The 27349-nt window shown below is 46.4% G+C and overlaps 1 protein-coding gene across 1 annotated transcript; it reads left to right on the top strand.

The window, feature by feature from the left end:
• Positions 1 to 53: 53 nt before the first annotated feature.
• XPO5 (exportin 5) lies at positions 54 to 27349 on the top strand (the record flags this gene model as incomplete). The annotated part of the gene is given in 31 exon segments (XM_010011364.1): positions 54 to 175; positions 781 to 853; positions 1444 to 1581; positions 1895 to 2077; positions 3998 to 4024; positions 4310 to 4510; positions 5149 to 5225; positions 5664 to 5763; positions 7175 to 7258; positions 7641 to 7766; positions 8010 to 8100; positions 8831 to 8959; positions 9703 to 9818; positions 10764 to 10919; positions 11342 to 11383; positions 11980 to 12087; positions 13411 to 13610; positions 14214 to 14328; positions 15209 to 15390; positions 20157 to 20257; positions 21276 to 21372; positions 21933 to 22069; positions 22683 to 22780; positions 23295 to 23341; positions 23529 to 23623; positions 24469 to 24531; positions 25005 to 25087; positions 25768 to 25875; positions 26051 to 26188; positions 26358 to 26522; positions 27091 to 27349. Coding segments are annotated over 31 exon segments (3543 nt in total), but the record flags the coding sequence as incomplete, so codon positions are not given.

Raw genomic sequence — 27349 nt, 5'->3', positions numbered from 1 at the left:
CCGCCCCATGCCCGCTCCTGTGTTTTAACCGCGTGTTCCCGGTGCTTCCCTAGTTCTGCGAGGAGTTCAAGGAGAAGTGCCCCATCTGCGTGCCCTGCGGGCTGAAGCTGGCAGAGAAGACGCAGACGGCCATCGTCCGGCACTTCGGCCTTCAGATCCTGGAGCATGTGGTCAAGTAAGGCAGCTCGTTCCGCCGCCTGTGCCGGGGAGGGAGATGGCCTGCTGCCACACAGCCGCTGGTGCGGGCTCTTCTCCCAGCCCCACACCTCCTGCTTCAGGGAGGTACTTGCATGTCTGTTCTGCAGCAGAGAACAGTTGCTATCCAGTTCTGTTTCTTCCCTGCTCTGTAAAGGAGAGATAAAAATGGCTTTCAGGCAGGTTGGGAAGGTTAATTCGCCAAGCACTAAGACGCATTGACATTGCAAGGTGTAAACAAGCACCCAGGGTTATCAGTAGGTCTTTGCAGTGTTCTCTGTCTTCAGCGTTATGCTAACAAAGAGGCTTTGTATTAGTTCAGTTCTGAGACTCCTCTCTGCCGCCTCTACAGACCTGATGCTTTGTGCGTTTGCTGCTGCACCCCATGTGTGTTGATCTCAGTGGTGCACGCCCATTTGCCAGCAGCAGTTTTAACTCAGCCTTTTCATTAAGGGATTGGGCACTGGCAGAGCCTGTGAGCTGTAGTGTTTCTCTAGGTAAAGAAGCAGTGGTTGCAAAGCAAGTCAGAGATCTTTATAAATATTTTGACTTAGTGTCATGTTGTTTCTAAACTCTTTCAAACAGGTTCCGCTGGAACAATATGCCTCGCCTAGAAAAAGTTTATCTAAAGAACAATGTCATGGGCCTCATATCCAGTGTAAGTGCCTTCTAACCCAGACTGTTATCTGACACATGATTCTGTCACCTGGAGGTAGAAAGTGGGAGTGAAAGGAAAGAGGATTCCAGTTACTTAGCACATGGGACCTGAGTTCAGTTGTGCATTTCATTACTTTCTTGCTGTGCATCCCTAGTTGTTCCAGGGATTTTCTCTGTCTTTTATTTAGGTCAATAACCATGTCACTTCACATGGCAGGAAGTTATGAGGCTTGTATAATGTATATACAGTGCTTTTAGTTTTTTTAGGAGGCAGTTCAGTTTAGATGGGTGTTCTTATCCTTTGCAAGAATACCAAAGTCATTATCTTAGTAGTGTTTTCTTTACCATGATTACTCTCGTGATCATGTGACCTTTCAAGGAAAATCCTTTTGGTCTCGGAGTTCACTAGCTGTGGGTGTTTGGGAGTGTAGGAGTGTCACCCAAGGTCGCTGGGATGGAGAGTTGCTCATGGTTGTGTTTCGTTGGTTTTATTTTCTGTGGTTTAGAATATTTGCAACCACTGTGCTTTGCAGGTCAGTATTACAAACGTTTAATGTTTGTTGTTCTGATAACTCTGTCCCTCTGTCTCAGGGAACTCAGAGTATTCTGGAGGAGGAAAGTCACATTAAGGATGTTCTGTCTCGCATTGTGGTGGAGATGATAAAGCGCGAATGGCCTCAGCACTGGCCTGACATGCTGAAGGAGCTGGATACCCTCTCCAAGCAAGGGGTATGGGACACATCTGTCTGTTCTCTTCTGCTTGGTCATAGCATGGGTTTTGGTATTCTGTCATCCTGAGGAAAGCCTAATTCACTTGTGGTCAGGTGAGACAGGCTGATGATGGAATCAAAAATCCCTGTAAGATTCAGTTGTTCTAGGAGATGATTTAAGCAAAGAGAGGACAATTCTCCTGTCTTATTTTTCCAAGGTGTGACTTGTATCTTCATGTATGGTCACTTTCTGCAAACATCTTTGGCCTAGTTTCCAGAGATTTTAATCTTTGAACTGTGCTGATGGTGTGTATTTCCTTTTGGGACATCAGGAAACTCAGACGGAATTGGTGATGTTCATCCTCCTACGTTTAGCAGAGGATGTAGTGACTTTTCAAACTCTGCCTACCCAGCGGCGACGAGATATCCAGCAAACCCTCACTCAGAACATGGAGAAGATCTTCAGCTTCCTCCTAACTACCCTGCAGCAGAACGTCAACAAGTACAGACGCATGGTAAGAGTCTCCTTTTCTTTAGTTTAGCCAGTGCTGGAGGTGTTTAGGAATTGGGATGCAGCTCACAAGTTGTTGGGGAGGCAAGTGTGGAGACTTTCTGAAATCCATTGCTTTCACTGTGAGCAGGGATCTGCTGTGGCCTGGGAAGCCGAGAGACTGAACACATGAGGTTGACAGGGTTAGTGTTCATAGTTTGGATTTGCTAGTGAAAATAGCTTGCGTGGATTGTGCCTCATCCGTGCTGTTGGAATGCTCCGCTGACACTAGGGTTGTATGGCTTAGCAAACAAAAGGTGTGGTTGTGGCAGAAACAGGTAGATTTGGGATAGTTTCTGTAATGCACAGTGATAAAGAGGTGCGATCCTGGGCTTGCATCTGCTCTCTTATGCTGCAGTGGTGTCTTTGTGGTGATGCACAAAAATGCAAGTGTTTGATGTCTCTGCATTGCATCTGGGCCTCTATGGTTTTTTTCTCTGACAGCTCAGGTCAGGAAGCCCTTTTTTGTTAAGTTGTCGTGAGGAATGCTCTTCCATTTTGTGTAAAGAGACTTCTTTCCTGAATTCTTGCCTAGAGTCAGAGATGAGCAGGTTGGTCAAGGTGGATGGCAAAGGCAAGTCTCTGTCCTGGTCTGTTCCTGGGAGAAGGAAGTGGATTTGAGGGCAAAGCACACTTGAGAAACCAATCTAGAAATAAGTTGCTTAGATGTATCTCTTGTTCTTTTTTTTTTTTTTCCCTGTGAATTAAAATTCAGTTACAGTAAATGTGAAACTGGGAGTCAATGAAAAACCCCCTCCTGCATGACTTTCCTGGTGCATTGACAGGCTGAACAAACCCACCTGTTGAGCACACAGTTCTCTGTGCAGTTCCTGGTGGTGGGAGGGAAACCCTGGTGCATTTTGTAGTCTGGTTGAAATGCGTTTCCAGGTAAGGTTTGAATTGCAGCGCTTGAGGCTCTGAAATTGTGGCTGCTTCTGCTAACGGTGGAATCTTTCTGATTGGCAAGGTTGGAGCACCCCAGGAACAAGAAGTCCTCACCACTCCACAGGTTAGATGATCTTTGGGATGTTTGCACAGGGTAAATTCTGAGGGTTGGGTGCTCAGTTGCCTGTTTGCACACTGAGAATGGGGGAGATGCTGGACAATTCCCCAAGACCATAATGATCTGCAGTGCTTAGAAGTATGCAGTTCTGGTATGGTGGCTCAGTTGTTAAATGTTTGAGATATGGCCAGATTAACTTAAATCACTGCACTGAATACATTGATGGACAGAGTTCCAAACCAGAACTTTGCAGCGAAAAGACATGCTCGTGGTGTCTGCATTAAATCAAACCTGAGTGTCTGAGGGACTCATTTGCATAGTCAATTAGTTGGTGCAAGCAGTGTATTGCTGCTGTTCAGTATTTGGAATTGGGAGTCAGGCTGTAAGCTCTTGCCCCAGCTCTCTCTCCAGCTGCCTGTCTGACTGTGGACAAATTGCTTGCCCTTTTCAGACATCAATCTCAGTGCGTAAGAGCCACCATCATCTTTCAGAGTCTGGCTTTTGAATGTAAGGTGCTCTAAAAAGTCAAATGTTTCTTCCCTGGAAGCTTCCAAGAAGCACCAAAATGCCTTTCCTTCTTGTCCCCTGTGTCTCCCTGGTGCCTGCTGACTGGAGTGTCATCTTCTGGATAAGAAGGAAATTGTGGCTTAACTTGCAATTCAAAGTCCTGTTGTCTTGCCTGCCAGGGGGCTGTGGAGGTGGTTATGATGGTTACAGCAATGTCCTAAGCAGGAGACTGTTGCAGCCTCCTTCACTGGGGAGCTGTTCTCTGAAGCTGCTTCTCGCCGCGTTCTCAAGAATAAGCCTGTCCAGCAGTGGCTGGGTGGAAGTGTGCATGTGCTAATAGCTGCTCACTTAACCATCTCCTGTTTTCTTTTTCAGAAAACTGATCTGACTCAGGAGCCAAAGGTGAGTGGAGCTATGCATGAGTTAGTGCATTCGTCATTCTTAAGACCAAGATTGCTTAGAACTAGGCTTTTCCCAGGCTTTGGAGTCTATTACCTGCAGTTTGATTTGTTCACCCCTAATACAAAATACTTGTGAAGAGGAAAGTGAGGTGTGGCAGCAGAAGGGTCTAAGCTTCTCACTCTCTCAGGGTGGTTCCTGGTACTGTTTTTCCAGGGAGCAAACTGCTTTAGACAGGAATTTGTGTTTCTCTCTGGCTCTGACCTCTTGCCTCCTCTCTTTTCACAGGCCCAGGCGAACTGCCGCGTGGGGATAGCAGCACTCAACACCTTGGCTGGCTACATTGACTGGGTGGCCCTGAGCCACATCACAGCAGACAACTGCAAGCTCTTGGAGATGTTGTGTCTCCTCCTAAACGAGCCTGAGCTCCAAATAGGAGCAGCAGAGTGTTAGGAAAGTGAGTTCTTCCTCCTCTACATCTCTGGCTTTGCTTTGTTTTCCTCCTGTTCTCCTATATAATTCTTCAGATAGAGCAACGATATCTTCGCCCCTTTATTTAAGAAACAAAATTAAAATTTGGCTGCTTGTGCTAATGCTATTCAGTGTAAATGGCATGCCAGCACAATACATACAGCAACTTTTGGAAACCCATCCAACCTGTGCTTGCCTTTCCCTCCAGTGCTGGAGATCCCCACTGACTTTTTCCCCTCACTTTCTACAACTGTGAAGTGGGAAATACTGTGTCATCTGGCAGATCAGAGAAATGACAGCAGGATGTAGACAGGTGATTTGACCCACATGTTCACAAGCAGCTTAGTGTCAGGGCTGAGTGTTTATCAGCTGCCTTTAACTGGTCTGCCACGAAGAAGAGATTAAATGTCTCAGGATCAGTTTTTCAGTTTAAAGTTCTTGTGGTGGAATTGCTTGAGGAAATTTCTTGACATCAGCAATACCTTAGAGTTTTTGGCAAGTTTTAACTAAAATTACTCGTGGACTGTAAGCCTCTCCCCAGATAGAAGGACATCTGGGGATGTCCTAATTTGACTTGCAGATAAAAATAAGTAGTTATGTAGATGGGAATAAATAGTTGTGTTCTAATTGAGGCATTTGGCGTATTTTATACATAGGGCAAGCTGGAGGATCGGAAGCCTCTGATGGTCTTGTTTGGAGATGTTGCCATGCACTACATTCTCTCTGCTGCCCAGTGAGTACCATCCTGCTGCTGTAATGTCACACAAAACTGCATACAAATGGTTTTGTAGACGGGATTTGCAAAACAGAATTACTGCTTAACTGCAGGAAGCGGGGACTGGGTTAGGAGAGAACAAAACCACCATTTCTCTTGCAAAACCTGAAAAACTGCAGGTTTTTTCAAATCCCATAATTGAAGGACAAAGTCGTGTAAATATCACAGCTCCCCCAGCTTTCTTTTTCAGCCTGAAACTGATCAGAGAGGAAGTTCTAGAGGTTTTAGATGCCAATAAAGCAGTAATAGCAAATAATGATAATGGCAAAGAAAATCCCACTGCATAAAAATCAAATTGCTCTAGTCCTTTTTTTATCTATAAGATAGATAGCCGTGTGCCTGTTGCCTACAGCACAAGTAACTGTGATCCTGTTTTTCCTCTCCCTTCATTCCCAGGACAGCTGATGGAGAAGGCCTGGTGGAGAAGCACTATGTTTTCTTGAAGAGACTTTGCCAAGTTTTGTGTGCATTGGGCAGCCAGCTGTGTGCGTTATTAGTAAGTTTCTACCAATACCAGCAACAACCGTGGCAAGGCTAGTTTTTAGGGCAGGGGGTGAGGCATCTCTGATCTAAGGTAGGACCAAAGTTCTCTCTGTACCTTTGGTACAGAGACACATTTGGAAAATACAGAAACGCTCTACTTGCAAGTGGGATAACTATCCTGCCAAGTCATAGGAATGTAGAATGGAGGGACCCTGTCTGATTCCAAGCTTCTGCTGTCATGACTAATTTTCTATAACCTGTGTAAACTGCCAGAACTTCTTTGAAAGTTGGTCAGGTTTTTTGCTCTGTACTGCTACAGAAAAACTGCTTTAGGAAATTACTCTTTTACTGGAAACCTTTTTAATTTCCGGGTTAAAATAACTCAAAAGGATACATGGTGTTGTCCCACCAAGGTTCTCTGAAGCTGAAGGAAGAAACAGGTTTTTTCCTGCTCTCCACATTTCTGATGCTTTGTGTCAATCTTGAGATGAAGATGCACATTGATACTTTGTATGCCATGCTGGCTGCTGAGTTCCTGCTCCCTCCGTTCAGTCCAGTGCTTTGCAGTAAAGAAGTTAGGCTTGTGAGAGGTGCTGCTCGTAGGGAGACTGAGGAAGCCTGTGCAAGTGATAGAGCAAGGTAAATTCTCACAAGGAGGGAAAGGGGAAAAAAAAAAAAGCCAAAACCTTTGAGAACTTACCCCTAAAAAGAATGGATAGCAAACAAAAGGTGTGTTATTACTTGCAGTGACTTTACTGGCTGTTAGGCAGTGGAAGCTGTTAGTCTGTTAATGAAGTAATGAGGTGGAGATTTGAGTTCTCTCATTCCTATTCACTCAGGAGAGGCAGCACTGAGCTGTACAGCTCCAGAACAGGGATCCTAAGGGCCCTAGGTCATACTGTGATTAATGAGGAGCAGCAAAACCTTGAATTTATGGCTCTGGGCAAAGCTTGCTTTCTTGACAAACATCTCACAAAGTTACTGGTGGTGTCCATACATTAAATACAGGAAACATTTGGTGGAATTACAGCAAAATCATCTGGGTGTATATGTGAAATTCTGCAGTTGTGAATTACTCCACTTCGGTACTGCTGGGTGGGCTTGACCCAATAGGAGTAAATTTGTCACTCATGGCAGCAGCAGCGGATGTGAATTTGGTTTTAGCAGAACTCCACTGTCTGAGAAGTCACCCTTTATTCTTGAAGAGTGGTGCTGTTTCCAGGAGCCCCAGGCTGCTCAGCAAAACTTGCTACTCCTCTATACTGGTATCAGTAAAAAATCACAGTTGTTCAGTATTTTGTCTCTGCCCCTTTACAGTCTGCGGCCTTGTAGTGCTTCTGCTTTACCCAGAAACATAGCACTTTTAAGTCCAGCATGACATAGGGTTAGTATTTTGTCTGAAATTGTTTGTATATTCTTCATAGGGCTCAGATTCTGATGTTGAAACACCACCCAACTTTGGAAAATACCTTGACTCTTTTTTAGCCTTCACAACCCATCCCAGCCAGGTATGTAAAGGCCTGGAACTCTTGTGTGTATTTATGTAAGAATGTGTTAATTGAACTAACCTGTAATAGACAGCAGCACTTGAACTGCCAAATACTGCTCTCCATTTCAGCCGAAGACCTGGAAGACAGAGTGGTTTCTTCTGCATTACCACTCTGTTAGGAAAACAGGGACACAGACTGACTCAGATGCTGAGTACAAAGTGTGGAATTTGCAGTCAGACCTAGTATTTACTTAAAGACTTGGCATTCTGGAAATTTATGCCTGAAAGGTGCCTTAGGCCCAGCTGAATAGTCACTGTAATTTGCTGTTACCTTCTGATAGCAACACTTAATGCTAGCAGTGGAGATTCCAGCACTGACATCCTTCTCTTTTCTCCCCCAGTTTCTGCGCTCTTCTACCCAGATCACATGGGGAGCCCTCTTTCGGCATGAAGTTTTGTCTCACGACCCCTTGTTGCTGGCTATGATTCCCAAATACCTCCGAGCATCTATGACCAACCTGGTGAAGGTATGTGGGAACTGTGGCCAGATAGTTGTGAGAAGGTGCCTAGGTGAATGTGGCCTGTGGATCGTTGGGAGAGAAACTACTTTTTTATTGTGTCTTGCTAAAGTCGTGATCTCCTGGCTGCTGAGCAGACAGCTCTATCTCAGCATTCTGCTGTTTGCTGCTTGCCTTCAGTCTTCACTCCGAAACTGGGGTTAGCTGTGATGGGTGATCTTTCCTTCCTGACCTTGTCTGCTCTGTCTCCAGGTGGGCTTTCCCTCTAAAACAGACAGCCCCAGTTGTGAATATTCCCGCTTTGATTTTGACAGTGATGAGGACTTCAATGCCTTCTTCAACTGTAAGTTGCCGTGCTCCAGTGCAGATGCTCTTGTCTGTGCCTTTCTGTTTTAAAGATTTAAGTTGCATCTGTAGTCAGCAAGCTTATTCTTTCATGTGGTCATGTACTGGAATATTTTGGGAACAAATGAAATTCCTATTCTGTAGTTTGTTTTCAGTATCATAGAATCATAGGGCTCAGATTCTGATGTGGAAACATGCATAATCTTTCAGTATCTTTTCTATATCACACAGAAGCTTTCAGTATCTTTGAAGTCGAAAACAAGACTACTTTGGGGTTTTTGAGTTTGCATTAGTTTGTCAGCCTAGAAACTGAACTGGGTTAAGTTGAATAAGGTAGAAAAATGTGCTTATCTGAAGTGGTAGTTGTCTAATGCTGCTTTTCTGTCTCAAGGTGCAGCAAAAATGTTTGAAGATTTTACTTTTTGATTTTATTTTTTTTTTTTTAGTGAAAAAGAGGCTTAATTGTAGTAAATCTGGCTTAAACATAGACTTCCATAATTCATATTGCGTTTTAATTGCACTTCTTTTTATGTTAATCCATCACTATTTTTAGTCCATTTAAATCACTTACGTTTCCCATTCTGTTATACCTAGTTTACTGGCTGTATATCTGAGCTTACTGCACAGCTGTTGCCAGAGCAGCAGTCCATAATGTTCCCAGGTCTGCTTTGGGGAAGGGAGCATTTGCAGCATCAGCTTGTTTCATGGTGTCTTGTTTTCCACCACAGCTTTCCGAGCCCAGCAAGGAGAGGTGATGAGGATGGCATGTCGCCTGGACCCTCGAACTGGCTTTCAGATGGCTGGTGAATGGCTGAAGTACCAACTCACAACTCCTGTTGATACTGGACCCATGAACTGTAAGTTACCTGAAAAAACAAGACTGATACGGGGTTTGATTTTTAATTCAAGCCAAGAAGCAGCTTTTTTGCCTTTTTTTTAAAGGGTGGACCAAGACTTAACACAAAGTTTTCAGGCTTTAAGATCTTTGAAAGTTAAAAACAAAATCAAATCAAGCTCATTCCTCCCCACATTTAACCCTTTACAGCCTACCTGTGGAACAGCTAATGTAATGCCCCTGGTTCCTCCTTTCCTTCCCCCAAATCCCTCTGCAAATCAGATGCAGCTGTCACTCTGATATAGTTTTACGATTATTTGAGCCTTATTATCTCCGTAACATTATTTTTTTTTGTGCAGGGGAGTTCTGCCTTTCTGTCAAATCCCTTTGTCAGTCACGCTGCTTTCCCCCTGTGAAGGAAGGCCATTTGGTGCCTGCAGCGTCACGCTGAGGGCAGTCTTGCCTGCAGTGCTGAATCTGGGCATGTGGTCTCTCTCCTTTTCTTTTCTGTTCTATGATTTGTTGGTGTTGCTCCCTGTAGTATCTCAAATGTCAGACTTACATCTCAGGAGCCTTAGCTTGAATGAGGCAAATCACATGGGAGCACCTTAATTGCTCCCGTGCATCCCTGCCAGGCATCTGCAGGGATTGATATGTGTCCAAAATACTTGAGCGCTACGATGTTGCTGCGCAGGAGCTTATCAGCCTGCTGTTGTGCATGTGGGGAGGAGCATGGTGAGAGCTCTGGTGTTCTCTTCCTTTCAGCTAAAACAGGCGAAGGTCTCTGCTCCATCTTCTCTCCATCCTTTGTGCAGTGGGATGCCATGACCTTCTTCTCGGAGAGTGTCATCAGCCAGATGTTTCGAACCCTGGATAAAGACGTATGTATATCAGATGCTGTTTCGTGCTCTCCTGGCTTGTTCTCAGTTGGCAGGAGTGGGTTTTTTCAGCTATGGTGTCCTTGAAAAGTTTGTAGTAACTAGTTTCCTCCATGCAAAACCCTAGATTATATGTTGAAGACTCTTATGAGGAGTACTGACCCTTCTTTAGATGGGACTAAACTCATACTGGCTTATTCGGGCATATCTTCATTTTGGACACTATGCCATGAGAAGTGATAGAAGAGCACTCAGGCAGCATGCTTTGACATGTGCCTTGCTAGGGGAGGATTGCATAAGTGGAATTTTCCCATGTTTATTCTTTTTAATTATCCTCTGATTAGATTGTTTCATTTTTTTTAACTTTAAGTGAGAGAAACTCCTGCTCAGGGAGTGGGAGGCCAGAAGCAATTTCTTTCTACTTTTTGTGTTCAACAGCAGGCAAAACAGAAAGCTTTTTTTTTTTTCCTCAGTCTTATGTAGCCTGACTTGATTTCTTTTTTTGTTAAATTGGGCTGCTCATGGACTTCAGTTCATTGTTATAACCACAGTAAATTACTTGCATGGGTTGATATAGTTGGTTAAGCATGGAGTTTGTTGCACAGCGTTAAGAGGAGAATTGGGAGCCAAACTGAGAAAGAGGAAACTTGCCTTTCCCGGAGGTGCAAGCAGTAGTATGGGGACTTGAGTCTGACATCTCAAGACTGTCCTACCAACAATGGCAATGTTTCCATCCTTCTTTTTCCCTCAGGAATTGCACATAGCACACTGTTAAACAGAGGTTTATCCTGCTTTTCTTTCTGCTTTGAGAACAGTTGTGTTTAGCCGAGAGGCCTGATGCGCTAGCAGCAGCTCTGTGACCTAGGTCCAGGAGTTAGGCGATGTGTGCTACAGGCTGAAGTACTGAGTGTTGTCTCATTTTTTCTTTCCTCTTTGCTGACTTTTTAGGAAATTCCAGTGAATGATGGCATAGATCTGCTGCAGCTTGTCCTTAATTTTGAAACAAAGGATCCTCTCATTCTGTCCTGTGTGCTTACCAATGTCTCTGCTCTCTTCCCATTTGTCACTTACCAACCAGAGTACCTACCACAAGTACTTTCCAAGGTAAGTACTTGCAGACCCTGCTAGAATCAGGTAGGCTTTTTGTGGTGCAAGGCCCTTGTACTAAACTGCAGGAGTTAATCCTCTTGGTGTTACTGTTGGGGAAGGACTATGCTTCATGTTAAAGATGTGAAAAACTGAGATTGAGTCTTGTTCAAGAAGAAACAATGTCAAATAACACAAATTTTGCAGTTCCTACCCTTAAATCTTAGCATTAAGTGCACACTCTGGCCAGTAAACACCATTTTTTTATTTCAAGGCCTCACTGTGCTGATGATTCATCTTTCAACTTAGTTGAGAGTTCTTCATTGACTGTAATGAAATTGCACTGAAGTCTTATGATCTCTCTTTGAGCTCAAAACACGTGCATGCTAGATATTAACAAATGATATGAGTTTTTGGATCTTCTCTCCCTTTTCTCACAGCTGTTTGCTTCAGTTACCTTTGAAGTTATAGAAGAAAGTAAGGTATGTCTGAATTATTATCTGCTAATGAGCTGTAACAGTTGGATCAAATTATATCCTATTTGAGAACATGCTGGGTCTGAAGACTTTGCTGTAATAGGCTTCTCAAGTGTAGCTCCTGGAAAGGGCTGGGAAGTCTAGATATAACTGATCTCTTCTTGGTTGACACAGCCTAATAAGCTTGTGCTCACAAACTTAGAAGGCCACAAGTATGGTGTAAGGCCAGCGTACTTAGTCTGGCCTGGTCTATGCTGGCCTTCTTGAAAGTGAAATCCCTTCATTAGCTGTGGGTATTCTTCAGTATTTGGTATATGTGGCTGTGAAGGATGGCTGTAAAGCTGCCAGCTACCTAAGGAGTGCTTGGGGGTCTTAAAATAGTGAGATCCATGACATTCTTGCTCCTGGAGTACAGCTCGTTTGAACATGGGCTTCTTGAGGTGGCTACAGCTCCAGGGGAAATTTGTTGGGTGATTGTTTGGGATGGGAGGTGTGGAAGTGCTTTTTTGATCTGTACTCAACAGTGCTTAAAACTGTATGTAATGCATTTGTCTCTTGAAAATCCCTGCATTTTTCTGAACTTTTGTTTTGTTGCATTGAAGTTTGTTATGTCTGTCCAGGCTCCTAGAACTCGAGCAGTGAAGAATGTGAGAAGGCATGCATGCTCCTCAATCATAAAGATGTGTCGGGATTACCCTCAGCTTGTCCTGGTATGTAAATGCAACTGTATCATGAAGAGTCTTGCCTCAGTTTCAGCTGGATTTTGTGGGATCTTCAGCTTCTTTGGCTATAGCCTCTATTTTCCTTCCAAGCAACATTACTGCTGTGCAAATGGCAAAGTGTTTTATTCCCTGCACCTCCCTTCTTCCCCACCCCACCTCTGAAAAAATTTCTGCCTGAAGAGTTGATCTGTAAGGTGATCAGTTAAATGCAAAAAGGATTAGGAGGAGGATGCAAGCAGCACTAGATTTGTTTTATTGGAATGTTTGCAGAACTTCCCTTTTGTCACTTGTGGTGGGCTATGTTCATTCCTTAGCTGAAGACGCCAGCAGTAACTGATCTCCAGACTTCTGTCACTTAACAGAACATTGGAGCAAGAGGAGAGTATTTATTTTCCAGATTATTTTGAGGAGACTAGAAAAAACAAACGTTTAAAATTCATGAGCCAGTGTTTCATTTGGTCTTGCTGAACTAAACAGCCTGCCCACAGCATGCAGCTGTGAACTCCTTTCTTTAGCAGTGTTTGTGTGGAATGGCTCTAGGACCGTGGGAGCACCATGGGACATTGTTAGCTTAAACAAAGACATTTTTTGAGGATGGTAGTTAACGTAATTCCAGTCTGCATTCTGCAGTAGCTGCCAAGAACTAGTGGGTTTGTCTTTGTCCCACTCCACTGGTCCTTGAACTACAGGTGGCTAGTTCCCGTGGCCAGCCAAACATCCTTTCTGGAAGAGCCAAGGGCCCAGAGCTGCCATAGAATATCTTTGGATGACTTTGTTGAAGGGCACAATTGCTAGTGTTTATAGAAAGTTACAGGCAGACATGGTTGTGTCTAGAGTGGGTAGGGAAGAAGCGCAACCATTCCCATAGAGAGAGCGATAACCACGAGTTGTTACTAACCTAGTTTTGAGCAAAGAGATAGAAGAGTCGTGAGTCTCGCACTTGAGAGCCAAAGGAGCAAGATGCTTTCTATGAGCAAACAAAAGCACCAGAGCTCTTCAGAGGTGTGATGCTGCTGTAGGGAATATGACTGCCTAGAAGAAGGAGATTTCCTCTGCTTATTTTGGTCATTCTGGAGACTAAAGTAAACTGGATGCAGGATATAATGATAGGGTGATAGGGAAGAAAAGAGGCTCTTTTAGACTGAATATTTGGAGAAACTTGAGTCTTGGGAGATAGCAATGTAGAGGAGGGTAAGGTAGACATGCTTCTCCAGCTGTACTGCATAGTACAGTACACCCCACCTGCCTCCCCCAGTGACCCCACCTCCACACCAAATGCATGACACTCTTCCACTTGGATGTGTTTTTTAGCCAAACTTTGAGATGTTGTACAACCACGTGAAGCAGCTGCTCTCCAATGAGCTCCTTCTGACACAGATGGAGAAGTGTGCTCTTATGGAGGCCCTCGTCCTCATTAGTAACCAGTTCAAGGACTATGAGCGGCAGAAAGCTTTCCTGGAGGAGCTCATGGCTCCTGTTGCTGGCTTATGGCTCTCCCCAGAGATGCAGAGGTATGGGTCCTTTTTCTGAGCTTTGAACTGGAGGCATTGTAGAGGTAATGCACAAGCCAGATGAGGGTGTTGGGGTGCCTTGTGACCTCGTCTGGTCTGAGCAGTCATGGTAACAAGTCTCCTGCAGTTTAGGAACTGCCCAATGAGTCTAAATGTTCTTTGTTGAAAATTGCCGGGTAAGACTTGTTCAAGGTGATAGAGGAACACTTCTTGCCAGCATGCTCAAAGCATTTGCATAAAACAAGAAACTTATGAAAATGAGTAAAGATACTCTTGCTCATGCCCAGGAGAAGCTAGGAAGCTGAGCTCTCATTACAAAAGCTGGGGTGTGCTGCAGCCCTGGGCAGCTTGGCATGGACAAGAGTTTTTCAAGCAGGACTATCTTCATAAGAGATTGAAAGGTTTTTGGTCCCCATGGCCCAAGGGAACTGCAGATATCTGGAGAGTGCACGTTTCTGGTGCTTTTTATTATGTTCCCACGTAGTGTGGAGCACCAGCTAGGCTCTAGCCTACTCTGTTTGTTGAGATGTTTATTGCCAGTATAAAGTTCTGCTCAAATTCCCTGCCCCAATGATCCCCATTGCTGCCTTTTGTTGCTGCCAGAGTCCTCTCAGATCCTGAAGCCTTTATCTCCTATGTGGGTGCTGACAACAAAATTGCTGATCCAGTCTTGGAAGATCCCAGTGGCCTGAACTTGAGTATCATTACCAGGAGAGGTGTATTCCTTAGCGAGATGGGACTTGCCTCCTTCCATCCCCCATTTCTGTTGTGGATACACACAAGGTCTTTTCTGATCGTCTTTTGGGTGCATATCAGTAAGTTTTTCAACCAATTGCAGAATAACAGACTGGCTTTTGCCGCTTTAAGCTGCAGCAGTGAGACTATAGGCCATGCAAACCCAGATTATTTAGCAGAGCAAAGCACACTGTTCCCCACTCTTTCTGTAGCAGAGTTTGGTTTTGTATTGTTTTTGGAAATACAGTGTAGTGAATTTCTCTTCAGAGTTTCAAGCCAGGCAGTATGGAAAGTGTCATGCTGAATCTGCAGCATGAAATATAATTAAAATTCATCTGCGGTGTTTTGTGTTGCTTGAATTGTTAGCGAAATGTGTCTGCTTCTTGGACAAACTGCAATGGAGTTGCTGTCTTTAGGTCTGCAGAAGACACTGAAGTGCAGCCCACAGAGCTGTGCTTGTGATTTGGGGCTATTGCAGTTTGACCACTGTGTCATCACAGATTTCTACGTTCATCCCAGCACATGAAGCAGATCAGAAGCTGATGGTGTAGACTTTTCCTTTTAGAGGGTAACCTACCTGGTTGGTTGCATGCTTACAAGACCATATGCATTGATGCTTTCTCTAATAGCGAGTTCCTAGGCCATCCTGCCCTGGCCAAGGGTCACTGAAGATGATGGAACATAGCACAATCGTTTCCTGCTATTTTCTTAGCAACAAACCCAGTGGAGTTTGTTCTTGTTGCCAGATTAGGCTTATTGTAGAGCATCCCTTTGAGATGGGTTGATGATGGGTTCCTCTGAAAACCTGTTTATTCAGGTTGTTCTGTGGCTAAAAATCGATTTCTTCGCATCTCTTCCTGCAGATAAGCTTTTGCGTGTACACCATTCTAGGAGTTGTGAAACGAGCTCGTTGGCCTGCTGCTCCCGAAGAGGCAAAAGCTGGAGGATTCTTGGTGGGATACATGCCCAGTGGAAGTCCAATCTACCGTAATCCCTGCACTGAACAGGTCCTGAAGCTGCTTGACAATTTACTTGCTCTTATAAGGTGGGTCAAGTTGACTTGAAATTGTTTATGTTGACTTAAGAACCTGTGAAAGCTGAACTGTGATAATACATGGAATGCTCAGAGCATGTTCACCCAGGGAAGCCAGCAGGAACACAGGCTGGTGCAGGTGCCCAAGTACTGTTCCTGACTGTTCACAGTGGGGAATGGCACTGGGGAAACTGGAGCCTTCTGAATGTTCGTTGGCCTGGCCTACAAGAGTCCATCAAAGCCAATGGGAGCTTGGGCTGGGGTTGCCTCCCCCACCTCCACTGCTATAAATCTGCCACCCAGTTAATCGTTTCTCGACTAACATCTCTGCTCTGCCCTCAGCCCCTGCAAGGCCACCTCTCCAGTCACCACCAGGGCAGTCCCAGCTCTCATCGCATCCTGTTTGCGTTGTTCTGTCTTCAGTGTTAAATTAAGCTGGTTTTGCTGAACATGAACACCAGCCTCCTGAAGCACTGTCTGCTATTGAAATCAGTGGATGCATACTCTCAGGCTGTTGCTATCTTGCAGTGCCTCTCTGCACATTGCTGTTGTGTACATCTGGGGCAGCCAGAGAAGGGGGCAGGAGAAAGCAGAAAAAGAGAATCCTGAATAATCCAGCTCCAGATAATAATTCTGAATAATCCAGTTCCCAGAATTACAAAGGAGGAGTGTGTCTCAGGGTAACTGCTGACCCTGGGATTTTGCCAGGCTTATGGGGCAGTTTTGTGAGGTAATGCTACATGTTACATGCTTGAAATCTTGAGGCTCTGTCCTTGGCAGGAGCCTGTTGGGAAAGAGCATTTGCAGATCCACTTTGATTTTTCAGCTCCCGGGTCTGTGAGGAAAGGGGCCCCATTCTCAGGCTCTATCTAGTCATGTATGTTCGGTAGTCACTTAGCTCAGGATTGTCCTGCTTCCAGTTGAGAAGCAAAATGCTGGACAGGTAGGACAAGCACATGCTGCTTTGGCCCACCCTAGCAAAGCTCTGTGTAGCACAGCAGGTGGTACTTTGGCCAGTGAGGGTTGAACCATCTTGTGAGAGCTGTGGAGTTGTGCTTGAAGTGGTTTTATCCTGGAAGGCTGAAGATCCTATCAACAGGTGGAGTTGTTTGAGTCAAAATAGCCTCATGCCATTTCCTCCAGAGCCTGGAACACGCTCCATATTGTGAGAGACCAACAAAACCAGTGCCCAGGGTCTGAAGAGGCTGCAGCAGACAGAGTTTTTGCTTGTGCGATTGCTCTTCTTGGTGGAGCGTGGGCGTTATTAAAAACACTTGGATCTGTGTTACAGGCAGCTTAGGAAACTACTGTCAAACTCTGTCGCTACCTGGAAAGAAGCAGAAAATCTGTGCCGTATTGTTTACCACCTCCAGGAAGACACATGAGCTCTGTTCTCTTGCCAGTGCTTTCCCATGTACCAAAAGGAAGAGGCTCCCTGGCTGGTTTTTGAATAATGCGTCTATGTTGTTCAAGCATCTTCCCTGCAGAGCAAAATCTCTAAGCACTTTGTAGTAACATACATGGAGCAGCCTGTACTTCACTCACAGGTGTCCAGACTTTTCTTAAGGTCGAATGCTCCAACAAGAACCAATGAATGATGTATTAAGAGCAGTAGATCTGCCACCTCACACCTTTCTTGGCTGCTGCTGGATGTGGAGGCCTCTGTGTGTGACAACTGCAAGCTCAGTTCATTGCAAATGTCGATGATGCTTATGTCTTTTTAGAGAAGTTAGAGCTTGTGGTGAGTTAGAGCTTGGAGCTTCTGGTGTGTTTTTTGCTGGCTTTGAGTGCCTTTTCCATGTGCTGCTTCCACCGGCTCTCTTTAATACAGATTACACAAGAGAATGTGGAAACTGTGTCAGCAGGTAGGAAATACAGGGATATGAGGAACTCTGGTTGACAGGAAAGCCTGTGTTGAGGATGCCTTCAGGAACATAGTGCATTACTACTTAGGGATGGGTGCTTCCTTTAGCTCTGAGCCATTAGGCAGCTTTCTGTGGGCATAAGCAAGGCCCAGTGTTGCTCGTGTGCTTATGCAGGAAGCAGATGTGGAAAACCTCACAGATTACTGTGTGAGCAGATCTGCAGATGGCAACAGCATGGCTCCTGCTGAGAGCTCAACTGAGCACCCAGGTGGGCACCAGTATGCAAAAAAAGGCATTCTTAAGCCATTGGGGTCTCTTCGAGGGTAAATAGCTGGAAGGGTAGGTCATGGATGAGATGAAAGATTAGGAGGAATGAGAGGGAGTCCAGGTAACAAGGAAAAGTATGGTAGTTTTAAGTGGCATCTTTTTGTGCCTACCCATATTTGTCTCTGTCTTTGGTAGCTGTATTTACCAAAGTACTTTTAGGCTGCTTTGTTAACGACTGCTTGCAGCTTTTTGAGCGATGATTCTCTTGTCCTCTGTGGTACCTGTTTTCACCTAGGTGCTTTCTACCTTCTGGCTTAAATTGCCCAGTCATGAATTTAAACCCAAGTCATGATCTCCAGCCACCTTTAGATAAAGGCACATTTCTGGAGTCAGTAGCTGCATGAACTGATTGGCTCGGTACCTTTATTGTGCTGGGATTTGCTTGTGTTGTTACAAATGGACTGGTCAGGCTCAGCAAATGCTTTGCATGGACAAAGGCTTTTTTGGAACTCCTCTTGGTGTGATGCCGACATTACCAAGGCATTAATGCTGGTGAAAGAATTGTTGGAGAGACATGAATGCTGTAGGCGTTTTCACTGTAGACATCTCCAGCTTTGGATAAAGATTTTTCAAGCATGGACTGTTCTAAAGGACTCATCTTCTGGCCTTCAAGCCCACCTCGCTAGGCATCAGATGTTTTTTCCAGCAGAGCTGTGACTATCACTGAAAATCCCCCAAGGCCATATCCTTTGCTTGTCTTTTCTAAAGCATAAATGTCTCTAAAATTTTGTTTTTCCATGTTCTCCTGTGTGTGGGATGCCCAGGAGTGCCACTCACTGCCAAGAGTCTCAGCTGGAACATGCCTATGCCTAGGGGCTACATCTTCATCGTATATGAGGGCTTTTGGATGCTTTTTGAACTCCCATGGGGAGCAGCTAATGAGCCACTTTCTCTCAGTTACCACTGGGGACCTTGCTCATGTATGAATTAAGGGAGACTGGCCTTGAATTGAGTGAACATCAGCCCTTCCACCTGTCCAACCTGAGAAAATGCTTCAAGGACTCTGAAACAACTAAGAACCATGAACACAGCTTCAGGATATGACTGGCCCATCCTGCTGAGATTAGAGCAGTGGGATTTCAAGGTTCATTTCAGTCCTTGGGTTTGCCCCGCTGCCCTTCTGCCCAGCATGAGGCAAAGCCAACACTGGCACGGGGCAGGCAGGAGACATAGGAGAGGAGATGATTTTAATAGCCAGGTTTCAGGATAGCCTCAAGCAGAAATGCCGTTTTCGGAGTCAGTGGAACAATATTATCCAAACTATTATGGAGGCTGGGCTGCTTCCTGGCTCCTCTTGGGAAGGTAAAACCAGCTTGTGCCCCCTTTGAGGCCTGTTGCATGGTGTTAGATCCAGCCCAGAATGAGAGTATGAGTCGTTAAGAAGTCATTTGTGTAGCTCTTTCTTACAAAACTTACATACTTGCCTTCCTCACATGCAGTGAGCAGGGAAGTATTAAAAACTTGCAGAGAGAACTGGGATAGTTGACGTTTTGGAGGTAACTGAGGCAGACATCACTGCATCGGGGGTGCCAGGATTGTGAACATAGACCTGCCAAAACAAAATTAAATAAAAACAAAATTAAAAATGATTAAGACAGGAGTGAAAGCTGAGACTCTGGAGAACATACTGAGGTCTGTCCACGCTCCCTTCCCCCAGCCATTCCCATGTACCCCCCTGCTTTGGGAAATGCTGCTCTAGGGGGAGATACTGAGTTGCCCTTGATCACCTCTAGCAGCAGGTACAATGGCATTGCAGTTTTGGAGGAGGCTGCAGGATTTGTGCTGTGTGCAGCTGGCGACACCCAGAGTGGAGGTCTGAGGTCTCAAAGGAGAGAGGTAGGTGAGAGAGACACCCCCCGACGAGTCCAGCGCTGAGTGTCAGTACCCTGGCTTAGAGGGGACCCATTTTGGCCTGGATGGCAAGAGCCAGCCACCCGTGGCTGAATTGGTGTCCCTCGCGGAGAGCTGACCATGGCCACCTCCTGATGATGCGGAATTGTTCCCAGCTGGATGTGTTGTCCAGGGGGCACCTGTGTCTGCCACGAGTAACATCTGATCGGACTGATGTTCTCCCTAGAGTCCCTCCAGTGCCACCTGCCATTCTGGGGGCTGTGACCCATCCTTGGGGGGCAGTGTGTGTGTTTTGGAGCTGAAACAGCCCCTCCCTCTGCAGGGGCCTTAGGTGCAGAAGGTCTTTTGAGATTACAGAATCCGCGTCTTGTCAGTTTTTGAAATACATTCTCTGATCCCTTTGGCCAAGCTACCAAGCTGTTGCCAGCATCAACTGGAGAATTGCTGGGAGTTTTTACTGCTAGTGCTTGCAAGGGGTGGGGTGAACTGAAACAAGTGGAAGGGGCAGCCAGGAGATTCAGGACATGAGGTGGAATCACTCCATGTCTCTGTCGGGTCAGCTTCCCCAATATTTTTGCAGGTGGGGAAGGGGGATCCCATGCACACGTGCTTGGTCTCACCTTCCTCATCATCTGCCTCAGAAGAGCTGTTCACAAGCTGAAGGAGAGGATCCCACTGTCAAGGGCAAAAGGGTTAGACTCGCATGTATATAAACCAAGTGCTCTTCTGTTTCAGGACTCACAACAATCTCTACATGCCAGAGATGGTGGCTAGGCTGGGGGAAACTTTTGCAAAGGCCTTGGACATGCTGGAGGTGGAGAAGAATGCCATCCTAGGTAAGGGGCTTCTCTTTGGGAGGCATGTCTGGTCAGATTCTCAGAGGTATTTGAGGTAGTCGTCCATCAATAGCAGTGGAAGCGAAGAGGGGCTGGAGAGCCTTGTAGTATTCACAGCTCGGCTATGATTTGAACCTGCTGAAATGAAGAAGTTAAAAAAGTTATTGGTCTCAGATTGGTTTCTTCTGAATGAAATGAAGGTGCATGAAATGTGGTGGTTTCTGCAACATGGCATTTCAGAAAGTCTGCCTTTGAGCAGAATTAGTACTCAGCAGGATCCCTGAGTGCTGATGCAAAGACCTTTCCTGGAGGGCAAGAGCCAAGTCCTGCAGTATGGCCCTGACATTTGTTTCCAGATCATGTATTAGGTAGAGGCTTTTGGACCATCTTAAGACAAAACAGAGCTTATGAACACAGAAGCCTTCCCAGCCAAGTAGAAGTGGGCGGCCTTGTAGATAAAATGTGGACCATGACTTTAGAAATTGTGGTTTAATTTCTGATTCAGACAGTGAAATATTTCAGGGATGTTGCTTTGTCTTTCTTACCTCCATTTCCTGTCTGTAAAGTGAGGAGATGTTTCCTTTCCCTTTTTATAAACTCTGTGAACCACTGCATTTAAAGCAGCAGGGCCTTGATATCTGCTCTGAACTTTTTAATATCATAGTTTGGCATGTCCCAACAGAGATGAATGAGATGGGCTGTTAGAGAAGCTGCACAACCGTTGGCTTTGCTTCTGACTGGGTTCTGATAGCTCCAGTAAGTTTTGTTTTGGAGAAATGAGAGGACTGTGACAATCTTAGTGGGAACACTTCTGCTCTCGGTAGAACCAACCTGAACTTGGCTGACCTCTGAGGGAGGTTCTGCCCCAGGGTTGCTGCACCTCTTCCCATTTGGGTGCACGCTGATCTTGCCAAGTGCTTCCCTCACTGCTGTCAAGCTGGCTGGGGCCTGCCCATCATGTTCTGAAGGTGTACCATGTTCTCTCATTAATGTAGCTAAAGCTTATTCTCTCCCACAGGTCTCCCTCAGCCTCTGCTGGAGCTTTATGACTCTCCTGTTTACAAAACAGTCTTAGAAAGGATGCAGGGCTTCTTTTGTACCCTCTACGACAACTGGTAAGAGCACCACATATCTCACACAGAGTCAGACATTGCACAGCTGGAGCAGTAGTAGGCTATTGCTGGGTGCCAACTTCTTCTGGAGTTAGACTTCTCATGGGAGCTGTGTCCTATAACATCCAAGTAGGAGCTGCAGTGGTAAACTATACTTGGTGGTTGTAACCTACCACATACTCACGGAACGCAGTTGCTGGAAAAAGTACTTCGAATGTGGATCTGTTTTTAGCTTTTCTGCAGTTAGGTAGTGAGATTGAACCACCTACCCAATATCCTGCCCTAGTTTGTCTCTTTGCTACTTTTTTTTTAAATCATGTGTTAGAATACATCAGCAGTTGAAAGTGCATTTTTAGTGCTTAAATGCTTAATTCATTGTCCCTCTGCATGTATCCCAGGAAAAAAAAAAAAAAGGACACCCTGCTAAAATTCCTGCTAAAGTTTGTTTAAGAACATGGCAACTATCTGATCTCAAGATGATAGCACTTGTAGCCTTTGCAGGCCAGAGGCATGGTACCTGATATCTAGCAGACTTGCAACTAACTTGTTTTTTTTCTTGGAAGTTTCCACATCTTGGGAAATGCAGGCCCCTCCATGCAGCAGGATTTCTACACTGTTGAGGGTCTTGCCACCCAGCTCCTCAGCTCAGCTTTCATCAACCTCAACAACATTCCTGACTACAGACTCCGGCCCATGCTCCGTATCCTTCCATCACTGTCTCAGGCCAGCTAGGGAGGCTTTGAACACATAAATTAAAAACCTGCATGGTTTTTAGTATGGCCAAGCCAAAGAAGGGTGATTGAGGGGCTGAACAAACAGGGATGTACTCCTGGAGTGGGAGAGGTGTGAGCCTAGGAGGGCACGAGTAGAAACAGCAGTGCATGGGGTCAGAGAGAACAAATGCAAAGGGTTTGTGTCGTCCTGGAGGCACCATGAGAGGTGGGTAGTGCCTTCTGGGGATTAAGGTGGCTTGGACAGTGTAGGAGCTTGGCAGTAGGGTGTCTGACAAGATTTTGTGCTTGTGTGGAAGACCATCTGGGATTCCCAACCCACCTGCCAGGGGTGGACATTCAGTCTCACATCTAGGATATGGGCGCTAAGCACCCTCAGCTGAACTGTTGGGGAAGGGGCTGAATTACTTTATGCTCTCACTGTGCAGAGATGGCACCTTTTAATTCAGGGCTGTGAGGAGATGGGGTTTGAGGTGCCTGTCACTTGGCCTCCAGGGGAATGGGCTGGTTTGGGCAGTGTGCTGCAGTCTCCCTGACAGCTGGCCGTATGTGCTGGATCTCTTCCTTAACTGGCCTGTTCAGGTGTGTTTGTGAAGCCCTTGGTACTCTCCTGCCCTTCAGAATACTACGAAACCCTTGTCTGCCCCATGCTGGGACCACTCTTTACCTATCTGCACATGGTAAGAAAACGCCTTGTTCTTTGTCTGTTCTTTGGCAGCCCACACTCCTTGTAGCAGCTGGCAGCAATGTGCAAGAACATCTGTTTCTCCAAAGCCAGCAGAGACAAGGGCAGAGCCTTATGCTTAATGATTTTGATGCTGTTTGGCGGGGGGGCTTTTTCGGTGTGTTGAACCCTGGCTGTTGTGCAGCACCCCTTCCTGTGGTTTCAAACCTATGGATATTGGTTCCTCAGCCTTCAGTCCTGAGAATTTTTGTGGGGTTTTTGTTGCCTGTGTCCTCTCATTTTCCTGGCAGTTCACTCACATTCCTGCAGCCAGCACAGCCACAGCATCTTCAGCACAGTTGGTAGCAGTTCCTGTTCCATTCAAAATAGGTCTTGGTATGAGAGCTGTGTTTAAAGCTCTGTCAGCTTTAATGATAGCCCTTCTATCAGCAGCTGTCACTTGGGCCTCTGCATTGTGTCCCATGTGGCTCCTTAGGAAGGTGTTGAATCTTTTCTTTTGTCTTGGACAGAGGTTGTCTCAGAAATGGCAGGTGATCAACCAGCGAAGCATGCTCTGGTAAGCTTCCACCCCTTGGTGTGTGGGGGAAAAAGGGAGTGGGATGGAGATTTAGCCTTTTATGTGCCCCTTTCCAGCAAGGGCTGGAAAACATTGTCGACCCTGATGGTGACTTGTTCCTTATGCTTGGGCAGAGGGGATACTTTAAGGCATTGGCTCCCTTCACATTAAAACCTGTTCTCCTCAGTGAGGATGATGCTGCAGATGACAACCCCGAGTCTCAGGAGATGCTTGAGGAACAGCTGGTGAGGCTGCTGACCCGAGAAGTCATGGATCTCATCAGTAAGTGAAATCAACCTAGGTCCCCCTGGGATATTTGGGAAGTTTGCCCTGGAGAGGACAACAGGAATTTCCTGTGTGCAGTAAAACTTAACTATAGTTGCCAGTTCTGTTTAACATAATCCTTAGAAGGGTGTGAGACAGTTAACCCTGCCAAAATCTTAGCTAAAACCTAGTAAGAAATCAGTTAACAACCTTGAGAAAAGAGTTTCTTCCTTCTGTTTTCTCAGCATTTAGGGCTCCATTGTTTTGGCACTGTCCCTGTAGAGTCCAGTCCTCCTTTGGAATCTGGGTTCTGCCCTTCCATGCCCTGGAGCCCAATATGGGCATCAGTTTGTGGACAGCCTGAGTGTAGAGCATTTTTGTTGCTGGCCATTGCCAGACAGAAGGGAAAATTACCCCCTGCCAAAGCAGTCTCCCTTCTCTGTGTTCCTTTTCTCCAAGATCATATTTTTTTTTCAGTGTGGCTTTGAGCAGAGGCTGGGAAAATTGACCCTGCAGAGAGATTACAGATCCTCAACCTTCTATCTCCTTTCTTGATTGGCCTTGTTGCCTTAAGATGGTGGGTTCTCAGGTTATAGGCTTCAAATGGTTTTGCATGTTTCTGGTTCTCAGCAGGTTGGAGCAGTCACTGTGCAGCAGGTTCCACTGTGGGAGGATGCAGTGGGTGGGGTCTTTCAGCCTTACAGGCAGTGCAGTATCTGCCTTTTATACTGGGCTTTCAGATTCTTCAGGTGCTGTGTAAGAGCTGGGGGAGCCTGGAGCAGCTGTGAGCCCATCACACTGTTAGGATAATCTTTGCATGTTCTGAAGTAACATCTTGTGTTTTCTGCTCCTCTGACCTGCAGCTGTTTGCTGTGTTTCTAAGAAAGGTGTTGAGCATAACACTACTGCTGCTGTAGATGGAGATGGTGAGTAAATGACTGCCTTTGCCTGTCCCACCCTTGGTTATACGAGCACTTTTCCCATTTCTTCAAGCATTTCTTGAGGGTGAGGCTGGCTTTTTGCTGGAAGTTCTGGGTGGGGGGTATAGGTTTGGTAAGAAACCTTAAGCTCTGTCCTGCCCACTGTGCCTGGGGCCACAGAAAAACCCAGTCTAGCCTAGGAACAAAGGTGCTGTGGAGTTCACAGGTAGCATGTTGGGGCAGCTAATTCTTAAGGTACCAAAAAAAGGGGGATATGAGCAGTCTTCCCAAGAGCTGGAGGTAGCTAGTTGAGTGCCCTTCCTGCCCCACAAAGGATGGGTGCTTTCTGCTTAGAGAGAGATGTTCTGGGGAGCTGTGCCAGCGTACTGGTCCCAGCTTAGTTCTCACAGTGCTCCCCTGTGTCTTCCTCAGTCCTGGGGAGGCCACACTCACAGTGTTGCCTTTGCTCTGCTCTGCAGATGATGAGGCCATGGCCACGGAGGTGACTCCCCCTGCCAGCGCAGAGCTCACCGAGCTCGGCAAGTGTCTGATGACACAAGAGGTAAGAGCACAGGCTCAGATCATTGTTTCTCTCTGCTCTGTGTCACACTTGCCTGTGGTGCAGCCAGGCGCTGCTACGGATTGCTGGGCTGCTGGAGCATTCCCCAGTGTGAGAATCTTCTCTTCGGAACATATATAGTTTCTTTAAGGGCCTTGTTAATGGTTGCAGAAGCCACAAAGCAAATAGTAATTGGGATCCAGTGTAATATGCAGCTGCAGTGTTTCAGCCCTTCTACAGGCGAGGCCCTGGGCATTCAGCCCCCAAGGCTCTGCCTCCATCTGTTGCTCCAGCCTTTACAAGGAAGAACTTCACCCAGCAACTCTGTTTTTCTGTAAAAGTCTGCCAGAGCTGGCACAGGAGCTGCAGTATTAACACAACCCACTGTGCAGGTGCCTTCATCCCAATACCTGTCCTCTTCCTCTGCTGTGGATGCCTCAGAAGGTTTTGCAGTGACTTGGGAGTAGCAGCTGATGAGTGCTCCAGGGCTTGACCTTGGTTCCTTATGGCAGTGTGTGTCTTTGAGCACCTTCAGCTGGAGCAGCAGTATGCCGGATTCTCAGAAGATAGCCCTGAAGAGCTCCTGCAGAGTCTCTGGATTGCTTCTTGGCTCCCTTCAAATTTGAACCCTGGAGGTGAGAAACAGTTCCTCTGACTGGTTTCCCTCTCTGACTCCTTTTCAGGATGTTTGCACAGCACTGCTGATCACTGCCTACACATCTCTCTCCTGGAAAGACACCTTGTCCTGCCAAAGAACTACAACACAGCTTTGCTGGCCGCTGCTCAAACAGGTACCTCTAGGAGGAAGAAGGGGTTAGTTCTGGCAGGGTTGGGAGGGGAAGCTCTTGGATGTGGTGAGAAGCCTGGCTGCTTCACCCCTGGGCGCCTCCCTCAGGCAGACCAAGCTGCTGCAGAAGGCAGTCGTGTCAGTATCCTGCTTCCATGCTGACAGTGCCTTTTCCCCAGGTCCTTCAAGGAAACCTGCTGCCCGATGCTGTGTCCTGGTTCTTTGCAAGCGTGCTGAAGGGCTTACAGACACACGGGCAGCACAATGGCTGCATGGCAGCTCTTGTCCACCTGGCTTTCCAGATCTACGAGGCCTTGGTGAGAAATGCTGCTCTTGATCCAGATGCCAGGTTGGCTGGGGAGCGGTGGAAAGTTAATCCCATACCTGCTTGGGTAGGGGCAGAGGAGTTACTGCCCCGCCAAGGAGGGCAGGGCTGTTTCCCTAGAACGCTAAACAGGACTGTGTTCACCATACTTCTCCCTGCAGCGCCCTCGCTACACTGAGCTGAAGGCAGTGATGGAGCAGATCCCAGACATCCAGAGGGACTCTTTGGAGCAGTTTGATTCAAAGCTTCTCAACCCAACACTGCAGAAGGTGGCAGACAAGCGCCGGAAGGATCATTTCAAGCGCCTCATCACAGGTTGCATTGGGGTAGGTGATATCCTGGAGGATAATGAACCTGTATCATTTCACACCCGTATGCCGTAGAGTGATGGGGTGGCCAGCCTGCCTACCTGCCTCTCCCCAGCTGCCCCCCATCCCAGCTAGGAGGCTGTTGTAGCATATTCTCAGTGTTTGTTGTGTCTCTCTTTAACTTAGAGGTACAGCAGGGATGGCAGCACAGGCTGAGCAGCCCCTCCAGCAGTGACTTCTCACTGAGAGGCAGGGGGTACCTTGAAGAGGGTGCCTGGGAAAACAGGGTGTTAAAATGTTTGAATGAAGCTGCTAGGTGGGTGCTGGGCTCTTTTTGAGGGTGGTAGGGTTCGAGCCTGCTGGCACTGCATTACCAGCTGGGGAGCTGGTGCGCTGGTTGTTAGCTCAGTGCCCCGACACTTGGGAAGGACCAGGCCCGAGATGCCCCAAGATGCATGCATGGGGTCTGGGCCTAGGGACTGCTCAGAATCCAGGGTCTGCCTCTGATCTGCAAGCAGACTGCCACTGAGTTGAGTTGGGGAACGAAGGGAGTGATGACTGATGCCTGCCTCTCTGTCCTCTGCAGAAGCCCCTTGGGGAGCAGTTCCGCAAGGAGGTTCATATCCGGAACCTCCCATCTCTCTTCAAAAAGGTCAAGCCATCACTGGAGGTGGATGTGCTAGAAAATGAGGATGGAGAGGGCCTCACTGCACTCTTTGAGTCCTGAGCCTGGGATGCTGCAACCATCTCCTCTTCTACCTTTTATTTTGTCTCTCCTCATAGTAAGCACATTAGATTCTTCTCATCATCACCTCCACAAACATTCATCTGAATAAAGCCCCTTA

This window comes from Nestor notabilis, unplaced genomic scaffold (assembly GCF_000696875.1).
Source record: "Nestor notabilis isolate BGI_N333 unplaced genomic scaffold, ASM69687v1 scaffold26863, whole genome shotgun sequence".
In the NCBI taxonomy this organism is placed as follows: Eukaryota; Metazoa; Chordata; class Aves; order Psittaciformes; family Psittacidae; genus Nestor; species Nestor notabilis.
This window is presented reverse-complemented; position numbering and strand designations above follow the sequence as displayed.